Source organism: Capra hircus, chromosome 9, assembly GCF_001704415.2.
Source record: "Capra hircus breed San Clemente chromosome 9, ASM170441v1, whole genome shotgun sequence".
Taxonomy (NCBI): Eukaryota; Metazoa; Chordata; class Mammalia; order Artiodactyla; family Bovidae; genus Capra; species Capra hircus.
The window spans coordinates 49876118-49890736 of record NC_030816.1 but is presented as its reverse complement, the minus strand read 5'-3'; the positions used below and the strand labels follow the sequence as shown (position 1 = coordinate 49890736).

General features: G+C 41.5%; 1 protein-coding gene across 1 annotated transcript; it reads right to left on the bottom strand.

Annotated features, from left to right (window-relative positions):
* Window positions 4258–13396, bottom strand: GJB7 (gap junction protein beta 7). Its single transcript, XM_005684704.3, has 2 exons — window positions 13295–13396; window positions 4258–6222 (listed from the first exon to the last, which is right to left on the bottom strand). Exon 2 carries the CDS (start codon window positions 6193–6195, stop codon window positions 5389–5391), a length of 807 nt encoding a protein of 268 aa, XP_005684761.2. The 5' UTR covers window positions 6196–6222; window positions 13295–13396; the 3' UTR covers window positions 4258–5388.

Below are 14619 nucleotides of genomic sequence, written 5' to 3'. Positions count from 1 at the left end.
TGCCCTCCAATGCAAGGTTGATTGGGTTGATCCCAATTTGACCAATTTGATTGGTTGGGTTTGATCTGTGCTTGTGAAAAGAAGACCCCACATGCCACAGAGCAGCTAAACCCACACACTTTGGAGCCCATGTGCTGCAGCAAAGACCTCCCATGCTGTAACTAAGACCCCAAGCAGCCAGAATAAATAATAAAATAATAATAAAAAAAGCATAGAGACAGGCGGTGCAGACCTGATGGCAATTCCATATTGCATCACCAGCGTCCCAGGAGCTTTCTTTCTACTCTATCCATAAGGTCCATAAGCAGCTCCAACTATGATGTCTCAGGCAGAAAGAGGATGGGGAACAAAAAACATGCAAGATAGTTCAGCCCCATTTTTTAACTCTTCCCCAAAGCATCAGTCACAATATCTTGTTTTGACAAGAAGGTTCTCACCCTGCTAACTCTGTGTGCAAAGGAGACTTGGAGATGTGCTTTTCCTTTTTTAAGCAGGGGACATTGGCATCCCCAGCAAAATCAGAATTCTTTTAAGTGGAGAGGAATAAATAGATAAAAGAAGAGGCAAGAAGAACACATTTTTTTCCCCAGAAACACTGTGCTGCTAAGTATTATGGACCTAAAAAGCTGTGCCAATACAAAGATGTGAAGAGATGAATAAGATAAGATTCTCAACCTTGGTCACAGTAGTTTTAATGTCATCATCAAATTAATGTGATTAGGAGCAATCTTCTCTAGGAAGATTGGCTTATCAGGTTTGCTAATCTACAGAAAGTCAAGTCTCAAGTTACTGTACTTAACTCTCCTTTGAGATAAATACTTCTTAATTAAAGTCACTTGGCTAACCTAATGATTCATACTTCTTTTAGTAATGAGATTGATGATCATCAATTTAGTTGATGACATTTTTATAGCAAGAATGTGAAAATTGTGTTGCTTATTATTTATCACTAAAAATTAATTTAAAAATTTGTCTCCTCTGCCTCACTGTACTGCAGTTTTAACAGTGACCTTTTCCTAAGGGTCAGGACCCTGCAGTCCACTTCTTCAACTTCCTGTTATTCTGCACAGACGAGCAGAGTCTGCCTCAATTCTATACCATAGTCATCCTATCAATCTCTACTCTGATAGGAGGCATTAATGTCTGAAAAAATTTTAAGATAAAAATAACAGAAATTACATATATTACTTTGATCTGAACATGTTTTCTTTTTCCTTTTAATAGAACATTAGACCTCCATAGCTGGGGAAGGATCTAATACTTCACCCGTAAGTAGAGGGACTGTTGACTTACACACTCATTTCCCTTTGCTTTCAGACACAATATGTGGTACATTATAGAATTTTGAAAGCTCATCTTTGTCTTCTCAGAGTCAGAAAGTTGTTTACTAGACCCTCTGGCACAAGGAGAACTTCCCTGTGGCTCAGAAGGTAAAGAATCTGCCTGCAATGCAGGAGACCTGGGTTAGATCCCTGGGTCAGGAAGATCCCCTGGAGAAGGCAATGGCTACCCACACCAGTATTCTTGCCTGGAGAATTCCATGGACAGAGGAGCTTGGCAGGCAGGATAGCTCTGTGGAAAATTCTCAGAACTCACCACAATCACCAGTGCCTTTTATAGCTGAAGGAAGATTTGCTTTGGAGAGAAGACCCAAATTTGTACTGAAGAAAGAGCTGCTGGCAGGTCTCTTCCAGAACACCTCCCTTGGGCTTTTGTCATTAAAAGTCAATTGAAAGCTGACGCTTTTTGTCTCCACAGGCTCCACCTCTGCTTTCTTTCCTCACCAGATTTTCAGAGCTGTGAAATGGCCTCTCATTTATGCTGTCATACTAAATATACAAATAAAATGTAAACTAGGGATGAATTCAATCAATGTTTATGGAAAGTGTTACATACCTGTGATGAGATATGAGCTAGAAATATTTTGAGATGGGGCTCTTTGGGGTTTTCAATTGCTTTGTTTATTAAAAACTTAAAAGCAAAAGTACATGCAAAACAAAAAGATTTATAAAGAAAAAGTTCATCTCTCCTCTTACTGTAACCAGTGTTGACATCCTTCCCATTCTTCCTATTGACACAAAAATTCTATACATACACATGTGTCAAAATTAGGATGCTTGAAGCCTGAAAAGGAAAGGCTGATACGAATCACCTCTTTTTTCTAGTATACAGGGAAGAAATTTTTGAAGAACATGAATTTTATTAGGACTCTCTTAGTTGCAAGATCCAGAAACTTAATTTAAACCAGTTTAAACAAAAATGGGGACTTACCTTCCATGTAAGTAAACTGTAGAAAGGGTAAGGTGGAGCCAGTGTTAGGGACAGCAGGATTGAAGAATCGAACATCCTCAGGTCTTTGCCTTTCCCCCACCTCCTCTCTAGTCTCTGCAGTCTGTCTGAAGAAAGCTGGCTTAATTTCCTTGGGAAGACGGGAACCATAACCACTTGCATGCCTAGGCAGTCTTTCATCCAAGAACTTGAAAAAAATTTTTTTTCCCTCCAGCTCCAATTAGAAGAAACCCTGTGGCCAGGGGCAAAAATCTGTAACCAGAAAGATTTTTGCGGAAAAGTACAAGAATCGTTGCAAATCAAGAATGAAAGTGAAAAGTGTTGCTCAGTTGCATCCAATTCTTCTGGACCCCATGGATTGTAGCCTGCCAGGCTCCTCTGTCCATGGAATTATCCCAGGCAAGAATAATGGAGTGGGTAGCCATTCCCTTCTCCAGAGGATCTTCACAATTCAGGGATTGAACCCACATCTCCTCCATCATAGGCAGATCCTTTACCATCTGAGCCACCAGGGAATGGCTTGAGTTAAATCTGTTTACTGATCTGGAAGCCTGGCGTGGTGAGCAGGTGGTTTAAGGGAGACCTATGGTGATTTTTAACTCTGCTTTTACTAGATGAGTATCTGAAAAAGGCAACTGTGTTTTGGGATCTCACTTTCTTCTCTGTCTGCTTCCTGGGCATCAGAAGCATGCAGGGGGTTAAGTGAGGTGGTACATTAGTAAATACACAGGTGTGAAATACTCCATGGCACTTTTGCCTCCACCCTCCTTAATAGAAGCAGAAATTTTCTTGAGATGGGAATTATGTATCTCTGAAGATGAACAACACAGTGTCTTGCTTCTATTAATTGTTGCTCAATAAATATCAAAGTATCCATGAGAGAAAGAATAAAGAAGGCAAAATTTAACTGCCAGTTTTTCTCAAATGCTTTGAGTCTTCACTGACACCCAGACAGCTTCCAGAATGTTTGTATAGGAAACTCATTTTGAAAATTAAGCTTTAAAGAAAAAAATTATCCCCCTTTCTATCCAAACAACTTCATGCATGGCCTTTGCTTCCATTAGCTCTAACTCTTCTCTGCATGCAAAATGGAAAAGTACAAATGTAAATATGTTTTCAGTCCTTAGCTTGAGCAGAGCTTGTTGTCATAGGTAAAGAGGCTGAGGTTCCCAAAGACATTTTGACAGCAAATTCATCCTCAGACTGAAAATTTCCCTGACCTCCCTCCCAGTTCTGTCCACAGAACCCTATTTTCTAGATTCCATGCCATGATCAGGGCCTCCAAAACCTTAAACCTCTGTTAACTGCAGATATATAGATATAGATATAGATATAGATATATATCCTAAAGGAATATATATAAGTATGTATATATGTATATATATATTAAGGCTTTCAGTGGTTACCTGCATTTGTGATGGCTACCTGTTTTCATATCACAAGGTGAAGTAAACTGGATATAAGTGCCAGAGTCCAGCAGTGACCTGTGGAATAAACTGGAGGAAGGTGGACCACAAAGTTCACATCCTCTCTGCTCTCCAAGACAAGTCTTTAAGACAGATTACAACTGTTGTTGGTGGCATGGTCCGTGGGCTACATAATGACACAACCTTTGTTAACACGTGAATTGTAACGAGACATTTTAGGTTAAAGGAGGGAAGGCCATGGAAGACATGCCATAATCAGTTTTTGTTAAAATTACATTTTTATACACTGACTTTTCGTTTAAAAAAATCCCAGCGGAGAAGAATGATTTCTGAGCTATCTTTACCAGGCAGGGTTGCAAATCCTATTCTAAAATTGTCAGAACAAATTTTATTTCACAGAATAATCATGCCCAATGCAGCCAAGTAATGATATCAATGACAGCCAAGGAACACCACAAAGTCATTTCATTTTTATTCTGGAGAAATGCACATGTGTTAGCATATTAAATCCAAAAAAGTAAGGAAAGTAAAAGCAATAGTCTTCAAGTAATAATAAACATCTTTTTTTTTTAACTTTTTTTTACACTAACATAACAGCCTAGTACACTGTTACTATCTATTCCAGAGGGAGATGTACCAGCAAATTGTAGGCAAACCATGACCCTTGTGAATTCTGCTTGTAGAAAGGTCCAACAGTATGGAAATGTACAAAATCATTGAGTGTTCTATGGTTTAAAATAAGTGTTCAGAAATTATCAGGTGGTTATATTATTTTCCTGGATTCTGCTCCCCATCCACGTGGGACCTACCTCCCTCGTGACTACAGTGCCCCTTGCAGATGTCTGCTAGTTCAGGCTCAAGTGGACTATCCCCCCAGGAATATTTGTATTTAAGTTGCCTTGCATGCATACTCAGTCGTGTCCAACTCTTTGCAACCCTATGGACTGTAGCCTGCCAGGCTCCTCTGTCCATGGGATTCTCCAGGCGAGAATACTGGAATGGGTTGCCACTTCCTTCCCCAGGGGGTCTTCCCCACCCAGGGATCGAACCCAGGTCTCCTGCATTGACAGGCGGATTCTTTATCATCAGAGCCACCTGGGAAGTTGGAGACCAATAAATGATGGTTTTCTTCCCTTTCCCCTAGTCCACTTCTATCCAGAGACACCTGTACTGCAAAGTGTCCTGGACTGAACCTTCTCACTGAATGGACTCCTGTGTGCCCCTGGCTCAGCTGCTACTCCACCCTCATCACGTTCTTTCTCCACAGAGACTGAGCAGGGCTGAGTGAGGGGAGCCTTGGCTGCAACTTGAGAAAGATCACCAGCGCCTCCATGGTTGCTTGGAGGCTGTCACATTTGTCAGAAGTGTCACTTTCTGTGTTTTCCAGTTGATAGATCTAAGTGCTTAGAAGAAAGTTGTTGGATTTCTTCAAACTAATTTGCAGTTAACTATCGCAAAGAGTCGGACAGACCGAGCAACTGAACTGAACTGATTCAAACACAACTCATGTAGCCTCATGAAGCCTACAACCAAACAATGAGACCTCTGTCTAGTATATACAACTGAGCGTGAAAATTTTTAAGAATTCCTCCCAAATGACATTAAAGTTGACACGCTTTGTTTTCCAAGGAAGCCTAGGTCTTGCTTAAGGGAGATGCAGGTTTTGCTTCCTTTAAACCTCTTGCGTGTCACAGAGTAACTTTGTTTCACCTCCCTGGGCTATGCTTGTGGTCAAGTCTGAAGAGTGCTTATGGAGCAGGGGAGGGGCCCCTATCTCAGCACACCTAACATACCTGAGGTTGTGGCATTCACACATGGAGAACTTGAGTCTTTTAGAATATTTTTGGAGGCAGCACTTAGTAAAACACTTGAGGACCAAAAAGCTCAGTTCAGTGACATTCAATACAATGCACAGGCATGAAGTCACGACGAGGAAGAGGATGAAAATCGTTTTCTCCGTGGGTTTGGAGACAAAGCAGTCCACAGTATTGGGGCAGGGCTTCAGATCACACTTCACGAGGTAGGGAACACGAAAGCCATCGTATAGCTTGTAAAATAAAACCAGGAAGCCAATTTCAAAACTGGTTTTAACCACGAGGCTGATAAGGTAAGTGTACCACAGGCCTCCACCCATGGTGCCTGGGCTGACATAGAGTTTCTTCCTGTGCCTTCTCTCTCTACCCTCGCGATAGGCTACATGTAGAACCACCAGCAGTGAAGGCGTGGAGACCATGATTAGTTGTAAGGCCCAAAATCTGACCTGGGAGATGGGGAAGAAGTAGTCAAAACACACATTTTCACAACCGGGCTGTCTAACGTTGCACTCAAACTCTTTCTGCTCTTCTTTCCACACGTGTTCTGCCGCCACCATGTAGACCAGCAAACGGAAGATGAACACGACAGCCAGCCAGATCCGCCCAATCCCCGTGGAGTATTTATTTACTCCACTCAAGAGGTCTCTGAGGAACATCCAGCTCATGGCTGAGGTTCCAAAGAAGACAAGATTCTGCAAAAGAAAACAATTCCCTCATGATTCACTTATCTCTATTCCATTGATCATTTCTGCTACCTTACCTGTCGGTTATGGAATTGACATTTTACATTATTACGACCCTGGATATTGAGGGCTCTCTAAGAATCCCATAGGATATACTCACTCTCATACAAGGAGATGACACAGCTGGTCTACAGAACATAAATGATCCTATGTCCAATTTTATTTGGAATTTGTTTGGTCACCCAGACTACCCCATCTCCAAATAAATCCGTCTAATTTATGGCTTCTCTCTCAGGGTGGTTGGGCTCTATGGCTGAGCTGGAAAGAATTAGATGTGACCTGCTAGGTGACCTGGGTACCTTCAGATAACCTTCACGTGCCATCTTCTCTCTCTCTTTTTATAATGTTCTTTTTTTTTTTTTAATTGAAGTACAGTATATTTGGGCTGCCCTGGTGGCTCAGACAGTAAAGAATCTGCCTGCAATGCAGGAGACCTGGGTTTGATCCCTGGGTTGGGAAGATTCCCTGGAGGGGGCATGGCGATCCACTCCAGTATTCTTGCCTGGAGAATCCCCATGAACAGAGGCACCTGGTGGGCTACAGTCCATGGGGTCGCAAAGACACAACTGAGTGACTAAGCACAGCACACATAGTAGATTTAAAACATTGCCTTGGTTTCAGGTATATGGCAAAGTGATTCAGTTATGTGTTTTTTTCAGGTTATTTTCCATTATATGTTATTACAAGATACTGAGTAGAGTTCCCTGTGCTATGCAGTCAATCCTCGTTACTCAGCTGTTTTACGTATAACTATGTGTATCTGTTGGAGAAGGAAACGGCAACCCACTCCAGTGTTCTTGCCTGGAGAATCCTAGGGACGGGGAAGGTTGGTGGGCTGCCGTCTCTGGGGTTGCACAGAGTCAGACACGACTGAAGCTATCTGCTAATCCCCGACTCCTAATGTATCCCTCCCCTCCTAGTACGCTGTCTGTGCTGCTCAGCTCTCTTGCTCCCCTCTCCACCTCTTCTGTTCTCTTCCCTGAAAAGCCGATGGGAAGCTGTCATCTTGGTGACATGGTCTTGCACTCTCTGCTTCCATTTTGTTTTAGAAGTGAACTCTGTGGTCTGGGCCCTGATTTGTGTGTTGGGCCCAAGTGTGCTCAGCACTCTATTTAGCAGTCTTTTGAGTGGGTCTCTCGCAGTTACCCTGGAAAGGCGGGGTTTTGTTTGTCTGTGGTGGTGGTGGTAGTGTTTTCAGATGAGAAAGCAGACTCTGAAAAATAAATTCATCTGCCAAGCTCACAAAATAGGAGGCAGAGCAGGGTTCAAATCCAGTTTCCATTACTCTTAAGAGTTCCTCAACACACACTGACATTGGGGGCTGGGTAATTCTTTGTTCCAGCAGCTGTCCTGTGCATGTAGACTGTTTAGCAGCACCCTTGGCCTCTACCAGCTATATATCAGTAGCATCACCTCCCACCCCATTTGCGATGACCAAAAATGTCTCCAAACATTTCCAGATGTACACTAGGGACAGAAAAATCTCTCTAGTTGAAAGCCATTACTCTTGGGACTTCCCTGGCAGTCCAGCGGTTAAGACTCAGTGCTTCCACTGTCAAGGGCATGGGCTCAATCCCTGGTTGAAGAGCTAAGATCCTGCGTGTCACACAGTGCACCAAAAAACAAAAACAAAAACCATTGGTCTTAACTGTCTACCACAATCAAAATATATGGACTGGAGCTCCAGGTCTGTTACTAAGATGCTGCGTTATTTCTCAGGTGAAAATCTTGCCACTTCAGGTTCTATCTCCAGTTACAAAGATGAATTACTTCTTGCTTTCTCTGTAGACTCAGCTAAAGGAGTATCATGGAAATGATGATGTAAGGGAAACCAGGGGGTTAAGAAAATGGGGATGTTGTGGCAACAACATTCCTATCAGAGCACATCACATGGCCTCTTCCAGAGGGAACAATATGTATCGAGCCCTTGTGCTAGAGCCCCGAGGAGATGTATGAAAGTAAAGAGGTGTTTTCAGAAAAAACAAAGGCGCAGGTACACAATGCCCTATTCAGTAGGGAATAAAATACTTCAGTGTCCTTGGCTTCAGAACACAAACAAAATTGCATTAAATAAAAAGGATTCTCAAATCCACCTGAAAGGTTAACATCTCCATGAATTATTAAATCAAAGCCTCAGAGATTAAAAAGAGGAAAGGGGGATATTATGTTTCCTATGACATGTGTCACTGGGCATTTGTCCATGTTACTCAGGAGAATGTTCATGTAATGTTGCAAAACATTTAAAAGTAGCCTGTTGGACATTTTGGAGAAGGGATAAAAGTTAAGAGATTATCTTCCTGTTTTTCCAAAAGAAAAGTAGTAAGGAAGTGACCAGTATTTAAATAGGATCAGAAGACTGATGCCATCAAAAGTGCCAGGATTATGAGTTTCATCTGACTAATGTCCATCCTATTTTGAATCTCCCTGCTGGTAGAAAGGCAAGTTTTCTCAGGAGGGAGGGGTGTTCTAACATCCACTTTAAACGGGGGTGCTTTTGCACTGTGGGAAAGAGCCTGGGCACAGTGTTGGACCCCTCGGGTTTAAGTCCAGGTTCATCTCTGATGCTGAAAGTACTTCCCTCATGGGGCTGAAAACAGAGACTGACGCATGTTAGGTACTCAGTAAGCATTATCATCATAATTTTTAGTTTTGCCGTTTTATTGATGTCAAAGTGAAGTCTTTCCAATTGCAAGGTAAATGCATTTTTTCCCCTCTAACTCTGTTCCTATAATTGTGGGTAATAGGAATCTCCCAATAGCCCTTTTGAGCATTTGAAAGCTGTGAAGTCGTCAGCTCAACATTTTAATCTCTTAATAACATAGATCACCTCCTTAATTTTAAAAAGGGTCTTTAATTTATCCCTTTTCTTAAATCACTAAGTATTGCTCCCAATTTTTGAAGAGTTTCCACTTATGATTTCTAATGTACAAATTATCCTGTAACTTCCTCCTTTCCCTTAAGAAGCAGCAGTTTACTGCACAGGAATTTAGTTTGGAAAACTCCAATATTTTTAAAAAGTAAAATGTTCAGTATTCTAATATAAGGAATAATTTTGAAAATTAGAAATTTCCCCAAAACATTTGATCTCAATTAGAAGTGAGAGTGGGAAGAAGGTGCGAGAACAATCAGATATCCACATGTAAAAGAATAAAGTTGTATCTCTTCCTCACACCATTAAAAAAATTAACTCAAAATGGGTTAAGGGCCTAAATATAAGAGCTAAAATCGTGCGTACATGTGTGTTAAGTTGTTTCAGTTGTGTCCAACTCTTTGTGACCCTATGGACTGTAGCCCCCCAGGCTCCTCCGTCCATGGGATTCTCCAGGCAAGAATACCGGAGTGGGTTGCTGAAACCATAAAACTCAAAATCCTCCACCAGCTATTCTAAGGTTCTACGAACTGATTCATCCAGACAAAAGGATTAACCTTGTTTTACTTTTTTTTTTTTAAATCTTTAATATGTCAATAGGATTTCCAATATCACCAAACCATTTTAGACTTTTGTTCCTTCCCTCCTCACACACTGGACTTACTGAAAGAGTGCTTTCTATTTTTAACAATACATTGAGGTCACTGAGTAAAATTTTCCAGTTGCTATCTGTTTCAGCTAAGTACCATAAAGAAGGTTCCACCATAACAACCCTCTGGAGTTAGGAAAACTACCACAAGACCTAGAGCTTTGGTGGGTCATTAACTTCCAACTATGGTCTTTATTTCTTGTGATGAAATGATGTGCCTTTACTTGCCTAATCCCTTCCTGATGTGTATCAGCATTATTCAATGTCTTCTAATTTAGTCATTTTTAATATGTCTATAAACATTGAATTTTTAAAAATCTTATTTATTTCGTTACTGTAGTACCTGACTGATTAAAAAAAAACACACACACAGTCATTTCTTATAAAATCCTAAATCTGTCTTTTTTAAAAAATAAGAAAATGAAAAGAGATTTTAAAAAAAGAAAAATTAATGGAATCACAGCCCTCCGTAAAACATGACACCCTGGATTGAGAGTATAGCCAGGATAAATTAAGTAACTCAGAATTTGGAGACAAATACCTCCTTTGAGTGTGAAATGAGTAAAAAACATTGTGGAAAAGGATTAGCTCTTTAAAAGAAGAAACCCACACCAAAAAGATCGTCTGTCCTGTATTCCTGGGATAAGCTGGAAAGTACTAGAATGTTGGTAGGTAACAAGGAGTAGGAGTATGCAGGACTTCAAACGTCAAGGTAAGAATTGGGAATTCCATAGCAACCAGAGGGTACCTGAGTAAAGTGGGAAGTAAAGGAAGAAACAGAAGACAATCAATCATGTGGTCCTGTGACTGGCATCATGATACAGCTGCAAAGATTCACAAGGGAGTAGAGCTCTGTGTGAAAGATGGGTGAACAGAAATGACCTAAAATGACATATACCTACCTGCTCAGTGTCTGTTTACACGGCTCTCTACATAGAGAGAACACTGAAATGTGTGGACACTACTCTCCTGCAACTGAGGATACTGGGTTTTCTGAGACAACCCCCACTGCAAACATGCTGAGCAGTTGTCAGAGCTACTGAGAACATGTGCAAGTCTTAGGTTCAAAAAATGAGTCCCATTAACCACCTGGCAGAGCAAGAAGGGCTAATGCATCTGGCATCTCTATATCCTGGAGTAAATGTCCATCACAATCATTTGCATCTCACTACTCCAAGTGACCTTCTGAGTAATCGTGTCCCTGCCAAGACTCCTTAAGCTGTCCAAAGAAGTTTTCCTGGGATTAGATACAAGAGTTCCGGTCCTTGGAGGGGCACTTTGTAAATCAGGCTTCCCAGGGCTTGGTTAATGTGGATGAATCCCTTAAAGATGACTCCGCTTGGGGTGAACTAACTATACACCTGAATTTCTGAACATCTGGCCTGAGTACCAGCCTTCCCATCCTTCTCTTAGTGCAGGATGAGCCTTTGCCGTGCCAGCAGCTTCCCACACAGGAGGCTTCTTGTGTGGTTCAGGCATCAGCAAGCCAAGTGCCCTCTCAGGGCTCCAGATGGCACTGTTCAAGAAACCCTGGCACTGCTGGAAGCCAGGGAGCTGCTCTGTCATTACCAAGGACGACATCATCAGCCTCCATGCCCAGCTGCTTTCCCTTCTCAGTAATAACACCTTGGATATTATTATCCTTGGATAGGGCTTGACTATTTCCAAAACATCTCACAGCATCTCGTCTGTCCCCCGCCCCATCCTCTGTAGTTGGCAGTGTACAGTAGGACCCTCAGTGCAGTGATAAAGAAACTGAAACACAGAGAGGGAAGAGGCTTGTCGACGACTCCCAACAGTCAGGTGGAAATCCAGCAGCAGAAATTAGATCTGCAGCTGGTTTCTGGCCTACTTTGCACACAAATCATTTAACCCCTAAAGAAAAGCATCCTCTCAAGGGCCTCTTTTTCACCTCTGAGGCCCATAGGACCTGACATGTGTGAACTCTCTAACCTCTTGTTTGAATATAAAGCATTTTCATTTTTAGAGATGCCTGCTTGGAAAAATCCCCCAGAGATTTTCTCAGCTCAAGATCTGTGGCCTCTGAAGGCCTGTTGTTAGATTCACAAGGGTGTGTAAGAAGTGTATGAATGTGTGTGCTCTTGGTCTAGGATCTTTAAACAAATGGAAGCAACGCTGGACAACCAGCTCATAACACAGGCTGCCCCAGGATTTCAGCACTCATATTTACCAGTGTTTGGCAGACTACAAAGCCTTCTGGCAAAATCCAGTACCCCACCTGTTTTGTAAATAAAGTTTTGGGAGACAGTCATGCCTATTCATTCACTATTGTTGTTGGACGCTTTCATGCCAAAACAGCACACTTGAGTAATTGCAACTGAGATATAACAGCTTTCAAAGCCTAAAATATTAATTCTCAGGCCTTTTGCAGCAAATGTTTGTTGACCTCGATATTTAAGGTGTGTTTTAAAGCATCTTGGAACAAAGTTGCAGAACTTTAATCATCTAGGTCTGTGAGCAACAGCGCAGGATGGGTTGTACTCAGTGGAAGGCCACAGGAATCCACAGGGCGGGCAGTGGGAACAAAGTGCTGGTCGCTGGAATGGGGACCAGCAGTGGGAGAAGCTGCCAGGACTGACCTGCCGTTAAGCAGGCTCATTGCAAGGACTCTGCAGTCAGAATCTCATTCTCTCAATGAGTAGCAATTTCATTTCAGGCAAAATGATGTCTTTTGTCCACGAAACTTTAATTAACTTTAATGTACTGTATTGGTTTTGTGGTGTTTGATTTTCCTTTGGTAAATGTAGCCTCATGAAACTCACAGGTCCAGGGACTTCCCTAGTGGTCCAGTGGCTAAGATTCTGCGCTCCCAGTGCAGCAGGGCTGGGTTCAATCCCTGGTCAGAGAACTGAGACATGGTGCAGCCATATAAATATATATATTTTAAAGTTGTAAGTCTAAAGATTAGTCTGTACGTGTAAAATTTTATTTTTTGTACCTATCGATCACAGTATACTAAAAATGTGTCAATAGTGAGGGTCTGCGAGCAGCACTGAAGCGAACTGAACCCACTCAGGCTGACACATGTCTGCACACAGCACTTGTCTGCTATTTCACCTTCCTATAGGAAGAAAAGTGTTGACACTTTCAGAGGATCCCGTCATAGGAGCAGTGCAAAGGTTGTCCTCAGGCCACATAGAAAAGGCCACTGAAAGGTCCTGGGCTGTGCCTCTGTGCCCCCGTTAACCCACTTACATCAGCCAATGTCCCATTTGCCAGCCAGGCTTCTGCCCTGGCCAGAGCCTCCCAAAACCCTTCTCACCTCCACATTCCAAATGGGCAACTTTACTAAGAAGCAGCTCATCCAGAAAGGGCACCTGCGATGCAACACAAAACTGCAAAGCAGTTTGTCTAGGTTTGTAATACAGTAATTAGGATTCCTTCCTAAAGGGAAAGAGGGAATGACTACTCAATTACAATAAGTAGCTTACCTTCCGATTAAGTAAACGAATCTTACCATAGGAGAAATAAGCTTAACTTACCTCTTGACACAGATGTGAAGATTAAGAAGAAATCCAGTCCGTTGCTCATTCAATTTAAAAACCATGAGTTGATTACATTATTTCCCTGAGAGGGAATGGTGTTTTAAGCTGAGGAAAATGGAGTCTAGTGGTTTCCAAGGTAGTGTAAGCTGAACAGGTGTAACCTGATCATTTGTTTTGGCTCATAACTTTGATGAGAATTCTTGTGTCTCTGCTGTTTATAGTAAACGTTAAAAGAGAATTGAAACTGAAAAACGAATTCAAAGCTGTTCACGTACACACAGTTTATTGAACATGCCTTTTTAAAAAAAACCTTGTCATCATCAACACAAAGAAGCTGGGACAATAGAAGAGGGTGTTTCATCTCTTTAGATGATTTCCCAAGGTTATTTATCAGAAGACATTGACGGAAAAAAAAACTAGGCAAAAGAATAAGTCAATCTATCTTTAATGAGCTCATTTTAACTTCACATCATGGGTTCTAATCTTAGAAATCCAGAAAGTTAAAAGGCATAGTAAAAATCACTTTTCTAAACCCAGGGAGCATTGATAATAGACATTTTCTATGTATATAAATAGAGAGAAAGTACTTTATCTTTTTATGGAGCCATTTCTAGGCATGAGTTCAGCTAAAATTAAAGACGTGCAGAAGTGAAAATGAAATCCCACTCTCTTGAAATAAGAATAGTTTAGAAACAGAATTTTTGCAGTTAGAAATGATATTAGATGTCATGAAATTGAATGCCATCATTTTAGAGACGAGAAAAACAGAACCACAGTGAGCAGCTTACCGCAGGTCCCAGAGCCAGGGTATAAAGTGTAGAGAAGAGCTAAGCAGGAAACCCAAGTCCTAGACTTCTGCACTGTGATAGCCTCTTCTACAGACCATGTGGATTTCAATTCTCTCTTAACTGCTCTTAACATGCATGACCTGTAAAATTATTCCATATGTTCACATATTTAATCCAAAATTAGAAGTGCAGTTTACTTTGAAAAAGCATTGATTTACACTATGAATTGTATTACTGGATAAACCTTTTCCATACCTAATGAAGCAAATCTTGTTTGATTTGGTTTTGTTTTTACAGAGAGATCCCAGGATCCCACAATAGTGACCCAGAGGTTTGTGTGTGCTCAGCTGTTTCAGTCGTGTGCGACTGTTTGCGACCACCAGGCTCTTCTGTCCATGGTTACTATCATGACAAGACCCCAAAGCTTGTTTCCGGATTTGATCATTCCTTTTAGCTTCCACTCCTTTGTTTATAATGAGCACTTATCAAACTTCCCCCTTGGCCGTAAAACATACCTGTTGTACTAAGACACCT